This window comes from Megalobrama amblycephala, linkage group LG18 (genome assembly GCF_018812025.1).
Source record: "Megalobrama amblycephala isolate DHTTF-2021 linkage group LG18, ASM1881202v1, whole genome shotgun sequence".
In the NCBI taxonomy this organism is placed as follows: domain Eukaryota; kingdom Metazoa; phylum Chordata; class Actinopteri; order Cypriniformes; family Xenocyprididae; genus Megalobrama; species Megalobrama amblycephala.
The window spans coordinates 9,298,032-9,320,088 of NC_063061.1; the positions used below are offsets into that span (position 1 = coordinate 9,298,032).

A 22,057-nucleotide genomic window follows, 5' to 3' on the forward strand; every position below is an offset into this window, starting at 1 on the left:
CTCATCAGAAGACGCTCCTGTCGAGGTGTTAACTTCCGTGGATGACCTGGACATCTCTGTGAGATGGTTGTAGTTCCATCTTTTTAAAATTTTTGTACCACTTTTGCTACATTATTCTGACTGATAAGTAAAGCTTTGTTGATCTTCTTGTAGCGTTCACCTTTCTGGTGTGGAAAGAAATTATTTTCTTTCTCAGGTCTTGTGACATTTCTCTTCCATGTGGTGCCATTGCTGACAGCATGAAATGGGAAGGGGTTTTAACACCCTTTTATAGTCAATTGTCTGCTGGACACCTGTGTAATGAATAATTAGACTCACCTGTGGTTGAATTCTTGTTAAATTAGACATTTGTAGTCTAAAATTTAGCTTTGCTCCAGAGACTTTCAATGGGGTGTATTCATTTTTGCAACACCATAATTTGAGTAAAACTCAAAACTTTGTTATATTATTAACTTTACTTTCATGTTATAAGTAAACAGATGTTACATAAAACTTAGTCTTGTCAACATTTGTTTTTTTTTTTTTTTGTTCATTGAGATATTGTTTAAAATGTTACTTTTCCAAGGGGGTGTACTCATTTACGCTGAGCACTGTACATTGAATTTTTGAGAAAATAACGTGCATATTTTTTGAAAAAACAAAAATTAAGTAATTGAAATAAGACCATATACTAAACCTAATAAACATTTGTTGCAGCATGAGTTCTTCAGCCCAGTAGATCTACTACATGGACATCAGATTTCGTTGTGGAAATGTGATCGCAAATTGTGGATTTACTTAGCTGTTCCTGTTGACTTCACATTGGATTTACTTCACTGTTCCTGTTGGATTGTTTGTTGCTGAGATATCACATGAGTCGACACTGGATTTAAAGGTATTGTTGCAACAACAGCTGTTTAATGGCCATTGACTCTGTGTGCACTCAAACATATGCGTCAATCCAATGCATTGGTCGCCAAACGGTTAAACATTTATTTTTTGTACTGCATGTTTGAGTACTGTTTGTAATATGGATGAACATTGTTTGGCTGTGGAGAAAACCGCAGTGACAAATTAACGACTTTGTAATGAAAACGAGACCTGAAGGGCAAAAAAGGCCAATTAAGCAAAGGCAGCAAAGGCTTTGGTGGAAAGACATTACAAAAGCTGAGAAGCACACAAAATTATCAAGACTATTAAAAGGTTGATACAAGATAACAAAGAATATGAGTCTGAGGTACTAACCCAAACTTCAGTGAGTTGGGTCTAGGCTAAGGAAGCGCATGAATCACTGTTGACTGCATTACCTAACAATGAAATTTTAAAAAATGATACACAACCCCGCCATATCCTGGCCAAATCACAGAGATGCCGATTCGCATGGGAATAATATTACCATGGGACTAATATTATCACAGGACCTCGATGTTCTGCGAAATATGGTAGGTCATTTGTGGGGGAATTCTTACTTTACAAATTACAGACATGGCAAATTCACATGGGATTAAGATCACAGACAACCTCCGCAATTATTACAAATGACTAGAGGTCACTGCTGTGTGAAATGTGTTCTGACTAAAAATGACATTGGCAATGGCCTACAGCCAATGAGAGAGCAAGATACAGATACAGATACAAATGTTATGTCTTCCTGCCATAAGCAATTAAGGGGCAAGTGTGTAGGAGCCAATTTAATGCAATTATATATTTGTCCATTTGGTGGCGCTCTGACGTTGTATATTAAAGGTCCCGTTTTTCCGTGGTTTTTTGAAGCTTTGATTGTGTTTATAGTGTGCAATATAACATGTGTTCATGTTTCGCGTGTAAAAAAACACAGTATTTTTCACATAATTTACTTATCTGTATACCGCTGTTTCCACTGTCATAAAAACGGGCTGATGACTTCCTTGTTCTATGAAGTCCCTCCTTCAGAAATACGTAACGAGTTCTGATTGTGCCAGCGGTTCCTGTGTTGTGATTCGACAGCAGTTTAGCGCATCTTGCCCGGAAAGGTCACGCCTCTTACCATAACGTGGAGATGCATGCGCTCAGTGTTATTGTAAACATGTCTTTCATTTTACCCTATCAATTTGAGCCGGAATCAGACCCGGTGATTGGACTGCGGGATGAAAATAACAGCGTTTCGACGACATGGCGACAAACACACTCTACAAACGCAACTCTGGTGTATTCCTGTGGGTGGAGGTTAGTCAAAAAACTGTTTTAGTGACGTCATTAAAGAAGGAAGTAGAGGGATGTAGTCCAAACTGGCCGTTCGATGTAGGCGACTTCTGTTAAATAAAATATCTCGCTTGGCATTGAACTTTGAGCTTTAAAATTTTACAGATTTTATTTATACTCTAACAACAACATTACACACTAACTAAAGTTTGAAACATGGGATCACGAAGAACGGGACCTTTAAAGGCCACCTGGGTAATGAGACAACAGGGGTGCTTCTCAATTCTTATTTTTTTTTGCATCCTTGTTTCCTTTCCTCGAGTCTTAGCTCCACCCCTTCAGGATGCGAGGGAAGGACACAAGGAAAAGATGCGAGGATGGAGGAATTGAATCAAGTGAAATGATATCCTCGCTCACGTTATCGTCACAAGTAAAGCATACATTTAAATTATTGTGACCGATATGAAGGGGAAGGAGAATTTATACGTGCGTCAGGTTTCTTGATGAGAAAGACTTCCGCAAAGGATACACCCGTGTATCCTCGCTCATGACTCCTCAGGAAGCGTCCAAACTCCTCGTTCCTTGTCTCCTCGCGGTGCAATTAGAGAATTGAGATGTCTTTCAAGATGGCTGAGCTCGATCGGTTTCCGGGTCATAGTATGGAGGACGGAGGAGCGAGGAAACGAGGAGGGATATTGAGTAGCACCTCAGGTGTTAATTGGTCACAGGGAAGCACACGGTTTTTGACCGTGAAGAAGTAATCTGACTATAGAGTATATTATATTTACATAAAGACTTTACTTGGCTTTAGATCTACACAGTTCAAAGGTTTAGATCTGTAAGGTTTTTTTTATGTTTTTAAAAAGAAGTCTCTTCTGCTCACCAAGGCTGCATTTATTTGATCTAAAATACAGCAAAAACAGTAATATTGTGAAATATTTTTTACAATTTAAAATAACTGTTTTAGGAATAATTGTTTCAGGATTCTTTGATGAACGGAAAGTTCAAAAGAACAGCATTTTTCTGTAATAGAAAACTTTTGTAACATTATAAATATCTTTACTGTCACTTTTGATCAATATAATGCATCCTTGCTGAATAAAAGTATTAATTTATTTTCAAGAAAGAAAGAAAGAAAAATAAATTCTTACTGAGCCCAAACTTTCAAACAGTAGTGTATAATGTTACAAATGCTTTCTATTTCAGAAATTATTTTTAACTTTCTATTCATCAAAGAATCCTGGAAAAAAAAAAAATGTACACAACTGTTTTTAACATTGATAATATTCATAAATGCTCCTTGAGCAGGAAATCAGCATATTAGAATGATTTCTGAAGGATCATGTGACACTGAAGACTGGAGTAATGATTTACATCACAGGAGTAAACTGAATTTTTAAATATATTGAAATAGAAAATGGTTATTTTAAATTGTAAAAATGCTGTATTTTGGATCAAATAAATCAGCTTGGATGAGCAGAAGAGACTTTTAAAAACAACAAATCATACTGATCTAAAACATTTGAATGGATTTGTACATGAAACAACACACTGAGCATTGGTATAAAATACAGTGCAGGAGAGCCATTCAGGGCAAAACTGAAAACGGGGACAGTGCAAGATAAAAGAGAAATAAATAAAGTGTCCAGTGCACATTCAGTAGGGAGAGGCAAGAGTTTTACAGAAGGTGGATGGCCTATGCATAGACTACTCGCTCACACAGTATTGCACAAAAGCAGTGTAAACTGAAGTGAACAGTTCACAGCACACAGATTTGAGAATACAGTTGCATGTCTTTGTGCCATTTTTGAAATCGGTTCCTGTTCATCTGAAGACACACGAGAACATCACATGCCTGGTATTTCTAAGGTTTGACCTACCTTTTACCATGCTGTACTTTGCAAAGCATGCACTTCCGGCGACCAACAGTGGCTGAGGTCAGCTCAGCTCCTGGAACTGGGACATGGTCACTACTGGGGGGTATTGCACAAAAGCAAGATAAGGGATTAAGCTGGGATTTTCCAGTTATCCTGGCTGAATTTAGCCCTGACTCGGTTGCATGAAGGGAGGCTAAATTAATCTACATTAAGTTACTATGGAGATTTACACTTTGCAGCTAGCCTGCTCCGGAGCAGGCTAACAACCAGGCTAAGCTGAGCTCCTCTAACACTGACCAATAGGAACGCAATGATATTACAACTCTCTCACATACAATTATTTGACTTTATTAACACACACATACATATATATATATATATATATATATATATATATATATATATATATATGCTAAATAAAAAATATATATATATATATATATATATATATATATATATATATGCTAAATAAAAATATATATTTTATTAAAAGGTAAGTATGATGAGAAACAAAACATTTAAAGAGAAGTAATTTCTTAAAAATTAAGTGTTATATAGCCCACTGAATCATTCTCAGACTTAATGCTGACAACAATGGAAGCACTTGGAGGATTACCAAATCATTGTTTTAAGTGTGAAAATATAGCAAAAGTAAAAGAAATTCAAAATCAATAAACCTGTGACAAGGCCCCTGAAACAATCAGGCCTTCATTTGTAAGCTTTCATTAAGTGATGAGTGATTTTTTTGCTAGACAAAGAGCCGGAGAAATACCAAGTGAGTGTTTCAGAGCCAGCAAAAGCTATGAAAAGAGTGACAGAGTAAGATGCAGCCTGCTGAAGTGGCATGCATGGTTGTTGTCCACACTGAAACTACCCACTGTAGTCAAAGCACAATAAAGTCAGCTAGCCTTTTCCAAGGCCCATATTTAATCTACTCTGGTCTCATATATATATATATATATATATTATATATATATATATATATATATATATATATATATATATATATATATATATATATATATATATATATATGGAATTCAGGTTGATTAGGACACTTTTTGCTATTGAAATGACTGGGAAAAAGTGTCCCAATCAACCTGAATTATATATATATGTTTTCCTTTCTTACTGGCTAAATGTTTTGTGCCCAATATTTAATTAGATTGTTTTAAAATATATGAATACATTTCTCTCTGGTTTTGTTTGGCAGTAGTACTCTTTATGGTTATTAGAAGAGCAGAAATTAAAATCACAAAATTAAAATTAAAATGAATATGCACAGACTAAATTTTAATTGGTAAGATGAATCTAAACTCAGTAATTGTCCCAAAGTATATTGATTTACCCCATTACAATAGTCCATTTACAGTTACTATCATAAAAATACACTTAATTGTAGGTTTGAAAGTGTACATAAGGCACATTTAATGTCCAACATCAAATATTTTAACGAAATGTAAATTTTAGAATTATCGCGCGCCCCGTCTGTTTAGCGCGCAGCAGCGCTCGTTCAATGTGAAGTTTAGCCTCAAAATGGAAATATTTGCATTACTTTCTAACATTTACAGATGGAGAATAAACTTGTGAAAAGTAAGTTATGCACTAAGGAAAACACCATGTCTCAAACGCATAAAATAGCACAAAATGTATGCCGTTTCCTATGGTGGATCGATTTGATCCATGATCGACCTCTAGGGCTGCTTAAGAAAAGCGTGCACGCTAAATTATCTTGACTATGTGAACCTGGATCGAATTAGCGGGACTGCGTGAACTTCAATTACCTTTTATGAAACTGTTTTAGCCCAAACTCATTTGTTAGGTTAATTCAAGTCAGGTTTTGGAGTTTAATCCTCGCTTTTCTTAGCATCTTTTATGAAACAGCCCTCTGGTCTGTTTTGTATGGAGTTAATACTGTGCCATAATTAAACAAACAAATCCAGCATTTTGCAAACAAACACGATCTGCTTTGCAGAGGAAAACCTGACTCGCAAACAAACAGAAAGTGATGTGCAAATACAAAGGTCAGTTTGAGTGAAAACACAGAGGAGTAACAAATATATGCATTTCTGTTTTACAAATATAAATAGAGCATCATATTTCACAAATAAATAAAAACCATCCAAACCATTATTAATTTTAAATTATTAATCTAAACCCTTTAATTAATAATCTAAACACTTCTCTCCGCTTTTTCTATATCGAAATACACTGTCATCATTTTTTCCTTCATACTAATTGTCTTTTCTATTTCATTGCCTATTTTAATTATAGCATCTGTAGTTGACCTACCTTTTCGAAAACCACATTGATGACTATTTATTATCCCTTTTTGTTCTAGAAAATATGTTAATCTTTGAACTATCATTTTCTCCATCCATTTGCAAGATGTGACGTTAACGCAATTGGCCTATAGTTTCCAGGAATTCCAGGATCTTTCCCCGGTTTTTGAATTTGCATGATAATTGTTCTTTTCCACATACTAGGCACTTCACCTTCTCGCCACATTTTGTTGAATAGTTCTAAAATGATCTTTAATGCCTCTTCTGGCAGATTATTACACATTATATAACTCAGCTGATCTTGTCCTGGAGCCAAATTTTTAGTTCCTATAATGGCTCTTTTTAGCTCCATCATAATAAATTCCAAATCCATAGGAGAACTTTCTTTCTTTCTTTCTTTCTTTCTTTCTTTCTTTCTTTCTTTCTTTCTTTCTTTCTTTCTTTCTTTCTTTCTTTCTCTTTATTTCTTTCTCTTTATTTCTTTCTCTTTTACTTTCTTTTCCTTATGAGGTGACTACCACTGTATATTCCTGAAAATACCTTACCTAGTAAATCAGCCTGTAACAGGCTAAATTTTCTGTAACAGCAATTTCAGCCCCATTCGAAATTACTGGAATTGTTTTATAAACTTTTTTTCCCACACATTTTATTAACCATATTCCATACCTCACCTAGGTCAGTTTCTCTCCCAATATTTGAACAGAAGTCTCTCCACGCATTTCTTTTTGCCGATTAAATAGTTATTTTTCTTTTCCTGCTTTTACAGGTTTGTTACCATCATTTTGTTTAAGCTTAGTTACATCTGAGACTTTCTTTAGTGCTTCTGCAAAGGAAACATTATTCAAGCCTCTTTGGCCTGTATTTGTTTCACGCATCCTTTATAAGCTGCACTATGTTGTTCACCACAGTTACAGCCTTTCAGAGGGGCATCTTTCTTACATTTCCCATATTCGTGCTGACCTCCACATCTAGCACACCTTTCTTTACCCTTACATTGGCTAGCTATGTGTCCCAGATGTTGGCATTTAAAACATTGTATAACTGGAGGACTTTGCTTGGCCTTTTTTCTTCAAACTCAATCATGACTGACAGAGTTTGTTTTGTTTCCATTCTTTTTATTGATTAGTCTTTTTACATCTTTGACTTTTCCCCCTTTCAATTCCGACTTGATTTCATCCATAATAATAGGCCCTTTTCACGTCACACAACTTCCGTTTGGACTCGAAGCAGTGGATCCTCACTTCCGTCAGCATAGTGGAATACTAGCGTTGTTCGTATGAAGTGCACCCAATAGTACATATGCCACAAATGTGGTTAGAGGTTGACTGTAGTTGCCTAATTTAATGTAAATTCAAGGTGAGGTGTTTGGCAGCTTTCAAACGAACTTACCGATCGGCAAGATTTGCTGCTTGAGGTCGAAGTTGAATATGGAGCACTGAAGCCGTACACTGTCTGCTGCCCGTAGTAACTTGCAAACTTTGCTGTCCTTATTACAGATGATGCTGTTTATATGTATTTGTTAGTATTTGTGAAATAAACGCACATTTCTGACATTTACGTGCAGAAAAAAAACTTTTCATTCAATGCTTAAAGGTGCCATAGAAATGAAAATTGAATTTTCCTCGGCATAGTTGAATAACAAGAGTTCAGTACATGGAAATGACATACAGTGAGTCTCAAACTCCATTGTTTCCTCCTTCTTATATAAATCTCATTTGTTTAAAAGACCTCTGAAGAACAGGCGAATCTCAACATAACACTGACTGTTACGTAACAGTCGGGGTGTACGCCCCCAGTATTTGCATATGCCAGCCCATGTTCCCAACATTATGAAAGGCATTACACAAGGGCAGCCAGTAACGTCTGGATCTGTGCACAGCTGAATCATCAGACTAGGTAAGCAAGCAAGAACAATAGCGAAAAATGGCAGATGGAGCGATAATAACTGACATGATCCATGATATCATGATATTTTTAGTGATATTTGTAAATTGTCTTTCTAAATGTTTCATTAGCATGTTGCTAATGTACTGTTAAATGTGGTTAAAGTTACCATCATTTATTACTGTATTCACAGAGACAAGAGCCGTCGCTATTTTCATTTTTAAACACTTGCAGTCTGTATAATTCATAAACACAACTTCATTCTTTATAAATCTCTCCAACAGTGTAGCATTAGCCGTTAGCCACGGAGCACTATCAAACTCATTCAGAATCAAATGTAAACATCCAAATAAATACCGTACTTACACGATTAGACATGCTGCATGACGAACACTTTGTAAAGATCCATTTTGAGGGTTATATTTGCTGTGTGAACTTTGTTTATGCAGTGATAGAGTCGAGAGCTCTGGGGGGGCGGAGAGCGCGAGCAATTAAAGGGGCCGCAGCCTGAATCGGCGCATTTCTAATTATGCCCCAAAATAGGCAGTTAAAAAAATTATTTAAAAAAAATCTATGGGGTATTTTGAGCTGAAACTTCACAGACACATTCAGGGGACACCTTAGACTTATATTACATCTTGTAAAAAAACATTCGATGGCACCTTTAATGTACTTATTTCAGTGCCTGTATGTACAATAAAGATCAACATAAACTTATTCTTTTTATATATCAATAAGTCTATTTTTTATTTCGATTAATTATTAAAAATTGTTTAATATAATATTATTTCTACATGAAGACTGTTAATGTTGTAAAAACTGACTCCTGTACATGCCATTTTTACCATAGTAAAAAAAAAAAAAAAAAAAAAAAATCATTGTCATCATTCATCTCTTTATTGCAGAACAAGACTGTCGCATACAAAAATGTACAGAGGATTTACAACAGTACTCATTGCTATAGCAGCATTAAATGAAAGAAATCAAATTATTTCTCCAGGGACATTAAATGAACATATACTTCTGTTCTGTATTTTCAATACACTTCTTCCAAATTATACAATCTTAATATATTGCTCCAGTTCAGTTTAAACTGGTATGATGTAAAATGATCTCAAATCTTCACACCATTAATTCTTCAGAGTATTATACAGTATGTGGTGCTACTTTCAGGTGTCCATTACTCGTAAATAAATCTCACAAGAACAATAGCGTTATCATAGCCCATTTCTAAAAATAAAGATTTGTTTTTAAAGACAATATTCTCATTATTCCAAATAGGCTAAAAGATTTGTTAAAGGACAAGCAATTCAAGGACACAACATTACTAAGTTTCTGCTCGCGGAAACCCTAAGCAAGGCAGTTACAGAAAGGAAATAATAAATAACCTTACCAAAAGGACCCGACTGTGTAAATTCTTGACATAAACAGTTTGCATTTAAAGTAATTAAAGCATTTTCCCGAGAAGTCACCGGTGCGAAAGTAAGACGGAACTACAGATCCACTGCTTTGCGGATAGGCGGAAGTTAACTGACGTCATTGTGAAAAGGGCCTATAGATAGAGGAACTTCCTATATAACTCCTCTGAGCCTAGCTGTTGTTCCAGGAATGTGTCTCTTAATATTCTTCCGGTCCTTCTCTTCTCTTGCTGAGCTTTGTTGACAGTGTGAATTACAATTAGTTTATTGTTCAAGTACTTGTCAATCTTGACCTTTCCTACCTCCTTCTCTATCGCCTTAGCCATCGAAAATCAGATGGAAATTGTCCTCAAAAGTCACAATAACTTTGAATTGAGGTTCACAGACAGATGTTTCAATATCATGTCCTCTCACTCTTTTAACTGTATCGTCTGTTTCTGTTCCTGACCCATTACTCTTTTTCTTCTCACGCTTATTAGCTACCTTCTGCCATTCCATGTCCCTTTCGGGATCCCAACCATCATACTCAGATCCTGAAGCCATTCATTTACATTCACAATACAGCTGCTGTAACTCTACACCACTACTGACTCTGCCAACCTTCCGGTTTCCCTTTTTTTGTTTTCTCCTACAACTCCTCCTTATGTACGCATTTCCTACTTCCAGATCATTTATTTCCCTCTCCATCCAGCTACGCAGCATTAAAAAAAACTGTTTTTCTGTACTGTCACAAAGTCAATTACAAAGTTTGTAGGACATTATCCTGTTGTTATCAGTATTATCTTGAGAAGCCAAATCTGCAGCCATGCGTAATTATTGTCTTTGTTTTTTTATTGAACTTCTGGCGGTTGCATTCCTGCAGTCTGGTGTACTGGCTGACGGCAAGTCCAACTAAACCTTCATTATTTATTTCTTCAATAGTGTGAATTAACTTATTCCAACAAACATTTATCAGTGTTGTGAAACTCAATTCTAAGAGTGATATAATAATTTGTTTACAACTATTTGATGTTTAATGTTATAATGTTTCTGATAAATCAATTCATTACATAAAAAATGACATTTTTCAACACAGATGCCAACACTCCAGGCAATTGCTGTTTTAATTATTATGCGAGAAAAATCCCCATCGCTAAAATTGCTTCCTACACAGAGACGAGAATGGATTGCTCCAAGCCTGGAGTCATGTGAGTTTTGCAATTGCAATTTTAATTTCCATTCCCATTTCTGTAAATGTAAATGCAAATGCTTGTATTAAACTTTCATAATGTGTAATTTCAATTTGTCATCATAAAGATGCTAAATGGAAATTCATTGTATTGTGTATGTTTGTAGTTTTCTGTGTTGAGTTACAGTGATCTTTTCCTTCTAACAGTCTTGTCACACAGAAGAATCTTCGTATCTGTGTGAACCCTGAGCTGAGCTGGGTAAAGAGTGCCATTAAAATGATCGATGACCGTGTTTTTTAGTGATGCAGCTGTGGCGATGATCTTCATATTCAAAGGAGTGATTTAACTTGTTTCTTAACTGAAGAATTAGCTCAGTAACCTCCTTCCTTTTTTTCATTATTATCATGTGAGGCATCATGACAAGTAATTGTACAAGTAGTTTAGCATTTCTTTAACATTCTGCTTTAAGTATTAAAATAATTGTAACTACTATAATGTTACATTTACTGGCAATACATGTAAAAAGATGATTTTTGATTGTTCCAATTATAGGCTGAAGTAAGAAATGTGCATTCTTATATGATGCTCTTGATTCTAATAAAATATAACAGTAGGTAAAATCCTTTCTTGTAAAATTCCCAAGGTGTACATTAACAGCATAGCAGAGCTCAATCAAAACAAGAAAAGAATTAAAAACTGGTGTTGGAAAAAAGTCAAAGGCAATAAAATGGTGACACAGAAACAAAAAAACTTGCTGTCAATGTCATTTATTGTTAGGTGTATTATGCATCATGTTATCGGTCAGTACTTATTGATCTCTTTGCCTGGTTTCACAGACAAGGCTTAAGCCCAGCCCCAGTCTAAAATGCATGTTTGAGCTGTTATAACTGAAACCAACTTGCACTGACATATTATCTCAAAATAAGTCCGTGTCACTGTTTGGTCTCAAGATGCACACCAGTTATGTTTTTTTTTAAGGCAATTATAAAAGCTATATGTGCTGCTAATTTAACTAAAGCCTATACTTCTGGCTTAATCTAAGAAACCAGGCACTTATGTATTAGTTTTATTGTTTTGCACTCAAGAACAATTAATTCAACAATATCCTTTAATGTAGAAAGGACAGTATTCAGTATACAGCAGACACAACACCACACATTACAGACAACAGCCAGAGAAAATAAGTGTAGTGTTGGTATAGTGTAGACTATAGTCTAAAGTATATGAAAATACCACAGCTTATATGAACAAGTAGCAAAGCTTTGTGCTGGAGTTACAGTAGGCCTTTACTTAGAATTGCAAAATGTATTGTTGCTCATTTTGCCACCTGAAGTCTTTCAGTTAATTATACACAGACTTCAAAACCAACTTGTTCTAAACTGGTAATAGTAAGGGGTGTAAGTTGGAGACAGAGCTAAAATATGTTCCTTCCAAATACAACCTGTCTCTGTCAATGTCTCACTCAGTCACCAGCTCAGCCACTCTGTCTGCACTCCAATGGACTATATGCACGGAGCGTTCTTTAGAACTTCCGCATTAATATAAGCCAGCTCGAAAACTTCCGGTGAGATGTCTTTTGCTGGTGTGTTGAGCATCAGTAGTGTAATACTTAGTTTATAATCAGAATATAGGCACTTAAATAGTCAGGCATAGCATTAATTTAGTTATTCAAACGTAAGACAGCATAAAAAATAAATAAATAAAGACGTACCTCAATGTTCCTCCTCGGCTAGATTCAATTCGACCATTAGTTTTCACACTTTTATGTGAAAAAAAAAGCTTCAAAAATTAAATATTTATTGTGCACTTTAGTTAGATTAATTGAATAAAATGTGTGTTTTCACAAGTGTGCTGAAATCATTGATCTTGTGCTGCACTGACTGACAGCTGCTGTGATTATAAAGAGAGAGCGCGGTGCTCGCTTTCTGTGTAATTCATTCACAATAAAAGTTATTGTTTTTCATAAGATTTTGTGAGTATTTCATACGTCACATTGACAATTTTAATGTATTTTAAACCTAGTTATTTTATAATGTTTAATATTTAGTCAAAAACGAAATGAAAAACGTTTAGAGGAAATAGCTGATATGTGCGCAAATAAATGCTACTTTGCCGCCACCTGCTGGTTAAAGTGCTAATTACTGTCTTTTTTATTTTTAAATAAGTGTTTTCTATCAAATGTTAAATTTCCTACATTTTTAAACGTTCGGTTTTACAATGGGGACAATCTCAGAAGGATTCAAATAATGTTTGTGGTTATCACATTAAAAATAACATTTGAAGTGCTGGGGAAAAAATGTGTGTGCGTGTCTAATTACAGACACTGCGTTTTTAAACGGTCCTAATAGCTTCGTCTTTATTGCAATCAATAAAACTGGTTTATTGGCAAATTAGGTAAATGTAATAACTGCATTAAATATAAATACAACATTAAAAAGTCAACCATAGATGGTTTTGTGTCGATGTACAACGACTACAGAATGAACAGCTTATAGTTCACCGGAAGTGCCCGAGCTGGCTTAACGACAACCAGGAAGTAACCCGTGCATATAGTCCATTGACCCTTCGCTGGGAGTTTGATCGACAGGCGATCTAACCAATCATAGCGCCGAATCGCCATTTTGTCCAACAAAGCAGTCAGTAGTTAGAAGATTAACCTCGGTGGACTTGAACTTGAAAAATGGCGTGTACTGACGTCTTTCTGTGTTTGAAACAACATTCCTTCTGATGTTCATTCATGTTTATTTGATGCTATAAATGAACTAGTAGGAAGAGATGACCGGTTCACGAGCCACTTGAGCTGAGGCGCTACAACAATCTGTCACGACGCATTAAAGAGCCACAAAACGTTTTTTTATAGTTTGAATTTCTTGAAAAAAAATATATAATTTGTTTAATGGGACTTTGTTTAATATAATAAGTAACCTGCTCTGTCTTGTCTGTTGACGTGTTGTCAATGTCCTCTTTTCTCCGCGATGTATTTTTCACTCTGTGTGGCGTGACAGCACCATGGCTTGTCAGGCAAAGCAAGGGGGGCGGGTCTTTGCAAAGTGTCAGTTCCCAGCATCCCTCCTGGTCCACACCTGCACACATTCCTCAATCACCTGCACTGCCTATATCAGCAGTCACCATCCTCACCACAGTTGTCTGGTCTTGTCAACGTCTACGACAAGCTCCACGACCTATCAGTAATACTCGCCTGAGGAACTTGCCTGTTTGTTCCTGATCTCGTCTTCTGTCTGCCTTCTTCTGTTACCCATTGTTGCCTGCCAGGATCCTCTGTTCTCCTGTCACCTTCATCTCTCACCGTCGACACGAAGACAACAATCAAAGATCACCATTACCTTCAGCTAAGTTCACCTGCAAATTCTGTGACTGCCGTTCTTACCTGCATTGTATCACGATCTCTGTTACCTGTGTTCTTGCAATAAAAGACCTTTATTTTGTACTCCCTTTGTCTGCCGCCTTCTGTACGTGACAGTCATTGGGTGAACGTGATTTCACCAAGTACAGCATGTTCCTGGATCAACATTCCAATCAACCAATCAGATTTGAGGGACAAGTTTACCATTTATTTTAAGTTTAGGCTTACAACCTGGGTTGGTGCTTCCACAACAGTGTTATTCAACTATCATTTCCTTCTGATTTTAGGGATAAGTTATGGGTAGGTTTAGGTTTAGGGGGTGGGAAAAGGTTAGGACTAAATTTTCAGATAGGAATGTTCTTCCAGAATCAACAAAATATGTTGACCCAGTCATTGAGTTGTTGTCATTTTTATGAAAGATCATTAGCATTGGATCTTTTATAGGCTTCTTAGAGCTAAAAGACCTTAAATTGTTCCCTATATGAAGTTACTGTGACTGTCAGCATTGAACCTTTTCCAGTGGTGTAATGTAACAAAGTAATAATACTTTGTTACAGTACTTAAGTATTTTTTGGGAGAATCTGTACTTTACTTGAGTTTTTATATTTCTTTCAACTTTTACTTTTACTCCACTACATTTCCTAAATAAAATGTATAGGCTACTTTTACTCTGATACATTTTCCCAAAGCATTTTCGTTACTTACTACAAAATAAAGTCGGAAGAACACAGACTGCATGCAAGCATGTGCAAACAAGTTCCAAAGAGCTTAGAACCCAAGAGGCGACACTTTGATACTTTTTGGGTAACAGCCTCTAGATGGCGCTCTGGTAGCGCGGCCGCCATTATGGGATGAAAATACAGGTGCTGGTCATATAATTAGAATATCATCAAAAAGTTGATTTATTTCACTAATTCCATTCAAAAAGTGAAACTTATATATTATATTCATTCATTACACACAGACTGCTATATTTCAAATGTTTATTTATTTTTTGAATGGAATTAGTGAAATAAATCAACTTTTTTGATGATATTCTGATTATATGACCAGCACCAACTGGACCATAGAATCCTTCACATCTTACACACCCAAAATCTGTGAATTTCACTGCCAAATCAGAAGCGCAATAGAACAGTTTTTTAAATTAAGTCACCAGTAAATTGTATAGGTCCTACAGTAAATGTTGTATCGTCTTATATATGTTTAATTTTACCAGTTGTGGAATCCAACCATTCATCCATCTGAGGTAACGTAGTTAGCCTACTTTATTGAGTATTTCCATTTTATGGAACTTTACACATTTATTAATAGTAAAATTAATAATTAATAAATTTAAGATCATCATGTTTGCAATGAACAATATATTTCAGACCTAGTGGAGTAATAATAATAATAAAATCTAGGTCTGAATTGAAATAGGCTATATTGTACATTTTAATGGATCACGCTACAAACATAACAATCTTATAATACATGATGCATTGCTTTGTCCGTTATCGCAAAATTCCCACTTGGACACTTTTGATTTAACAGACATTAGACAACACTGCAAAATCAAGCTGTTAAATTAATACAGTAGTCAACATTTGAAGTGGATCAAAACTTTTCATCAAAGTTGTCCTAAAACCTTCTTCTTAGGACAAATTTGATTCACTTTTTTGATCCACTTCAAATGTTGACTACTATATATTTATTGTCCAACATTCCCAATTTTTCTGATGCATGTCCTTAATTAATTTCATATGTTGGTAATAATTCAGTGTTTAAGCCTTTTAAAGAATTTTAACACAAACTGACTGGGTTTCTAGAGAGCAAAGGTTTTGTGAAAAAGTGGAAGACTTAAACACAAAGTCTGTAAAATAAATTGTTAAAAGGATTTGATGATCACAAGTGATAGTGTTTTATTCTGTGTTGTCATCATTCAGGTTGGAATTTAGCTTTAATGTATTTTTTTTTTTTTTTTTAACAAAGCAGCTGATATTGCCATAGAAACTAGTGGACTGCCGACTCGCTTTCACCACAAAATGGCGGAAACGCAGGGCTGCTGCTGGGCGCCGGTGCTGCAATGGAAAGTTCTATTGAGTGTCGCTTCTTATGGGTAAAACGAAGTTCGAAATGCGTGACCAGCGATATGCTGTAAACAAACATCTGACACCGTCCACTGCTGAGAGCGATTGTTAGATGAATATGTAAATATGTGCCGTGCACTTTCTTCTCAGTAACAAAATAAACACAACAAAAATGAGAAAACAGCAAGCATTTATTATAGAAAGCATAAGAAAAGCGTCTGATCATAACAACATGGGTGTGTTAGCACGAGCTCTGCAAATTAGCACTCCAGTCACGTCACGTCTTCATATAGCACTTTATTCAATATATGCTTAAAATCAAGCAGCTTTACAGTATTAAACATGAAAAACAGTGTTAGTGCCTTATTTTTTTTACAAGCACAACGGGTATCCAGTGTGTTCATGTTTTCAGCCGCGGAGCTCTTACCTCAGCGAACTAAAACACGCGCAGTCAAAGATGCGTCCCACGCGAGTGAAGGCGGAGCCTCAGCGCACACCTCCTGTTACGTTCTCGTCACTGACCAATGGTAGTATGAAGGTGACCTGCAGCTGGAGCGAACTTTTCCTGAAAGTTCGCTTTGGCAAGCCGTTTCGAACTTCCAAAAAGAACACACAACAAGCTTCGTTTTGGCCTGATTTTGTTCGAAATGACGTCACATCAGTTCGTTCTTCGATTTCGTTTGAAGTATACCGAGGCCTTTAGTGTATATTCTTTGCAAGTGCGCACAACCGCGGTTGATTTCATTTTCCGGGTTGCGTCCGTTGCTGGAGCGGCTGAGAAGAGTGCGCTGTCATTATACAGTACGAGAGCGGCCTCTAGAGGCGAAATAAAAACTATCACTGATGCCTCGTAGAGTTTGTTTTGACACGTGACGTGAGGCTGCGCGCTGCACAGAGCGGGACACTTCAAAAACGAATTTAAAACATAGACAACAAAACAGTATGTTATACAGTGTACACTACAGTACATGTTATCATATCATTATAAAGTAATTAGTTTGTTGACTAGATGCTGCATTAGTGGAGAACAGTAGTATGTTTGTCGTCGAGGCTGAGAGGATGCTAACATTAGTACCTCAAGCGGTTAAAACAATGTGATAAAAACACCAACTGTTGAATAACACGATTGTTAGCATTCATTTGCATTAGTTTATATCCATTTGTTCGCTGTTATGCGATTATCCAGCAAAGTTGCATATTTAAACTGTATCCTCATCATGTAGCGACAGAAACATAACAAATCAGAAATGTATTCAATTTCAATTCTTTTTTATTGGCACTGTAACAAATATTTTCATTAGATAATCATCAAGTTTTCTAAAATAAAGGCAAATAATGTGTTAAAGTATACATATAATAGACCCATGCTATGCCTTTGTGTGTAAAGATGGTAATTTTTAAGCATGACTGTTTGGATTTATATGAAATTGTAACATTTTACAATAAGAGTCCATTTGTAACATTAAATAAAGTTAATAAAAGTATTGTTCATTTTTAATTTCAACATTAACATTTTAACATTTTAAAGTTGTCTCTTACATTAGTTATAATGCATTATGAATTAACATGAACAATCAATGTATAATTAATATATTAGTATTTTTTATATTTAAAAATTACAATAAACATTTAGCCATTTTTTTTTAATTCAAAGAAACAAAATGTAAGAGAGTTAAAACTGAACACAATCTTGCTGCTCAAACTGCATATAGAACAAATTTTAATAATATATTTTTTGCTCCTTTTGTATTTTACTTTTATTTGTACTTTTACTTTCAATACATAAGTAAGTTTAATATCAAAAAAATACTTTTCGTACTTAAGTACAAAAAATATCACATACTATAAAACTTCTACTCAAGTAACATTCTAAACAGTGACTTTAACTTCTACCAAAGTCATTTTCTGGTTAAATATCTATACTTTTACTCAAGTTTGGTTTTCGAGTATTTTATACACCACTGACCTTTTCACATAAAGTATTAATAAATGACTTCTAAAAGCAAGATCATTCAAATAAATAAATAATAATAGTGATAGTGATTTTCTAGTTGGAAAAACTTCTGTCAATGTGAGTTCCAAAGTAAAAATTCATACAGTACAGTCCAAAAGTTTGGAACCACTAAGATTTTTAATGTTTTTAAAAGAAGTTTCGTCTGCTCACCAAGGCTACATTTATTTAATTAAAAATACAGTAAAAAACAGTAATATTGTGAAATATTATTACAATTTAAAATAACTGTTTTCTATTTGAATATATTTCACAAAGTAATTTATTCCTGTGATGGCAAAGCTGAATTTTCAGCATCATTACTCCAGTCTTCAGTGTCACATGATCCTTCAGAAATCATTCTAATATGCTGATCTGCTGCTCAAGAAACATTTAATGTGTACAATTGTACAAAATATTTGTGTACAATATTTTTTTTCAGGATTATTTGATGAATAGAAAGTTCAAAAGAACAGTGTTTATCTGAAATCTAATCTTTTGTAACATTATAAATGTCTTTACTGCCACTTTTGATTGATTTAATGCATCCTTGCTGAATAAAAGTATTCATTTCTTTAATTTCTTTTCAAAAAAAATAAAAATAAAAATTCTTAATGACCCCAAACTTTTGAACGGTAGTGTATAATGCTACAGAAGCTTTGTATTTCAGATAAATGCTGTTCTTTTGAACTTTCTATTCATCAAGGAATCCTGAAAAAAAAAGTACACAACTGTTTTCAACATTGAAAATAATCATAAATGTTTCTTGAGCAGCAAATCAGCATATTAGAATGATTTCTGAAGGATCATGTGACACTGAAGACTGGAGTAACGAAATGTAGCTTTGCATCACAGGAATAAATTACTTTGTCAAATATATTCAAATAGAAAACTGTTATTTTAAATTGTAATAATATTTCACAATATTACTGTTTTTTACTGTATTTTTAATTAAATAAATGTAGCCTTGGTGAGCAGACGAAACTTATTTTAAAAACATTAAAAATCTTAGTGGTTCCAAACTTTTGGACTGTACTGTATATCATTATTCAAAAATTGTGTAAAAAAAAAAAAAACAAACAACAACAAAAAAAACATCACCTATAATGTTTATTGGGGGAAAAAACTTTAGTAATGAAATCAGTCAGCCGTCTTCCAGCATGAACTTGCAACAAGCACTAGCAGAAAATACAGCTAAAGCATATGCTTCATAAACATTTCATAAACATGTTTCCCCTAAGTCATGTGCTTAAGCCAAAACGTTCTTTGTTTGCTGAGTACTAACTTCTAAATAATAAGAACTTGTTTAATTCAAATAGACTCACAATGCCAGCAGAGTGAAATCAGTTTCTTTATAAGACACGTTTCAATGAGACAGAGCTGACTGCCGGTGTTGTGCTGAATTTCGACCCCCTGCCAAATTATTACCCCCCTCATTGAAAAAATATCAAATATCAGGTGAAGTCGCTACCTGATTACTTAATCTTAACCCCACCCCTAATCCTAACCCCTAAACCTACCAATACTAGGGGGGTAATAATCTGGCAGGGGTTCGAAATTCGGCACAACACCTGCACTGCGACAAACACCATTAGAATAGAAAACTGATATAAAACTGTTTGAGGGAACAAATTCTGTTTCTCTGTATTCCTTTAATTATTTGATTTGCTCACCAAATAGCTTTTGTATGAATTCGAATTCTTTACATTATGTATGCTTTTGTCAAATTACTTTCTGATATGTGCATATCATAAAATTCATATTGTTCAGAAGGACATTAGAGAACATCAGACTCGGAGACAGAGATAAGGTTAAAGTGCTGGTCTTCTGAGTATCCACACGGTGGTGCCAAAGCTCGTGATAAGAGACGGGATCTCAGTCACTTTAAAAAAATGCTATCAGTATAGTATAGACCAGGGCTCTCCAAACTCGGTCCTGAAGGGCCACTGTCCTGCAGAGTTTAGCTCCAACCCAAATTAAACACACCTGAACCTGCTGGTCAAGGTCTAATTAGGCATACTAGAAACTTCCAGGCAGGTGTGTTTTGTTAATTTTATGTATTTAGTTCATCTTTACGTCTTTTGTTAATTTTACGTCTGTAATATAATGCCTCTATAAGCTACTTTTTAAAATTGCTGTAATGAATATATTTGGCCTATAGTTAAGTGGCTTTCTCTGTTGAATCCGTTCCGATTCATTAGATGAACCAAAAATAATATCAACCATTGTTTACTATAGATTATACACACAAAAGCTCATAGACAAATTTAACATTTTTGACAGACATTTGATGGATTTTCTTTTCTCAAGTCTGAATAAACCACAAAGCCTATGGGATAAAAAAAGAATTTCATACAATTTGTTAATTAATTTCTCACCATTTATTTCTAGTTTAAATGTTCAATAGTGTGAAAAGTCTATAACAACTAGACCTGGACTCCCTAGTCTGGTTACTTCAATAACAAAAATGTAATAAATATTTTTATTTTGATATTTGATATAATTATTAATAATAATAATAATGTTCATTAGCTTTATAATGGATTTTGATTGTCTTCTGTATTCTCTCTCTTCACTGAGGATGGAGTGAGATGCTGCATATTTGCCTAAAAGGCCTTTGACACCAGAATCATTGTAGTATCTGGTGTCGTCCCTTCCCCCTTCAACTAATGGATGGTCAAACACTCTGGGACTCAATCCTTATAATGAAAATACTGCATTAATTTTATTTTGTGATGTGTCATTGTAATTCAAGAGATGTTTTTAATCTTCAGATTGCTCCGGCACAAGCCATTTCAAAAATATTTGGCAGTGGCCCATCTCGCCCCACACGAGCGTATGCTCCTTTTATTGAATGCCGTTTGTCAGAGGTGGACATTAAAAGCTCCCCTTTATTTGAATAAACTATTCAAGTTTTTAAAAAAAGCCACTGTAAAAATATGTAAATTGATCCAGGGAAGAACGCTTGGCTCACACGTAGTCTTTCATATCTCGATGTTGTCCATTACAAAGTGCATCTCCTTTCCACTTTTTCATGTCATCTTGTCTTTATTGGCAGGTTGTGTACTGCTCTCTGATGATGAGATCGTGCCGGCGTGTCCTGCGCTCAGCTGAGATCCAGAGGAGGATGTGATGGACTACAAAAGGTAAGGTGATTCTTTGAGTGATCAGCATGCAACAATGCCATTTTCAGTATTACTGCAATGCTTTAAGCTTTGACGTCAAATAAATGCATCTGAGCTGAAACCACCATAGACACTGAGGACGTCATGTGCCCCAATATTCAGATCAGAATGGGTTCTTCAATAACAAATAATAAACTTGTACATTTGATATTGGTCAAAAATACAGTCATGGTCATTGTACATTCTTTCTTTATTTTATATATATATATATACACACACACACACACACACACACACACACACACACACACACACACACACACACACACACACACACAAATGCACATTTCACCAATTCCAAACCACATTCATCTTAATAACTACTATTAATTTTGTATTTAATCGTTTATAAATTATATATAATTGTTCATGAAGGCTGGAAATGAAAAACACCTTATATTCAGGTGTGCATAATTATTAGGCAGGTTTACTTTTTCAGATAAAATGAGCCAAAAAAGAGATTTAACTCAGACTGAAACGTCAAAAATTATTAAATGCCCATGAGAAAGATGCAATACTAATGCAATGTTAGACATTGCAAAGTTAAGGAATAACCACTGGACAGTGAAATGCTCAGTTAGGTCAGCAGGGTCAGACTAAAACAGGTGGAGAAGAAAAGACGCATGTTAACTGCAAAAGAATTAAGAATTAAGGTG

General features: G+C 35.1%; 1 protein-coding gene and 1 long non-coding RNA gene across 2 annotated transcripts in view; both read left to right on the top strand.

Annotated features, from left to right (window-relative positions):
• The window catches only part of LOC125252999, a 64,216-nt gene that overhangs the window by 2,658 nt on the left and 39,501 nt on the right, over positions 1-22,057 (top strand). Inside the window, exons 2-3 of the long non-coding RNA XR_007181324.1 lie at positions 697-874; positions 21,275-21,362. This is a non-coding gene — a long non-coding RNA (uncharacterized LOC125252999). The remainder of the gene's footprint in view (positions 1-696; positions 875-21,274; positions 21,363-22,057) is intronic.
• LOC125252998 (C-C motif chemokine 3-like) lies at positions 9,856-11,540 on the top strand. The gene is made up of 3 exons (XM_048166731.1): positions 9,856-10,502; positions 10,697-10,808; positions 10,997-11,540. The coding sequence occupies exons 1-3, from the start codon at positions 10,427-10,429 to the stop codon at positions 11,088-11,090; spliced, it is 282 nt and encodes a 93-aa protein (XP_048022688.1). The 5' UTR covers positions 9,856-10,426; the 3' UTR covers positions 11,091-11,540.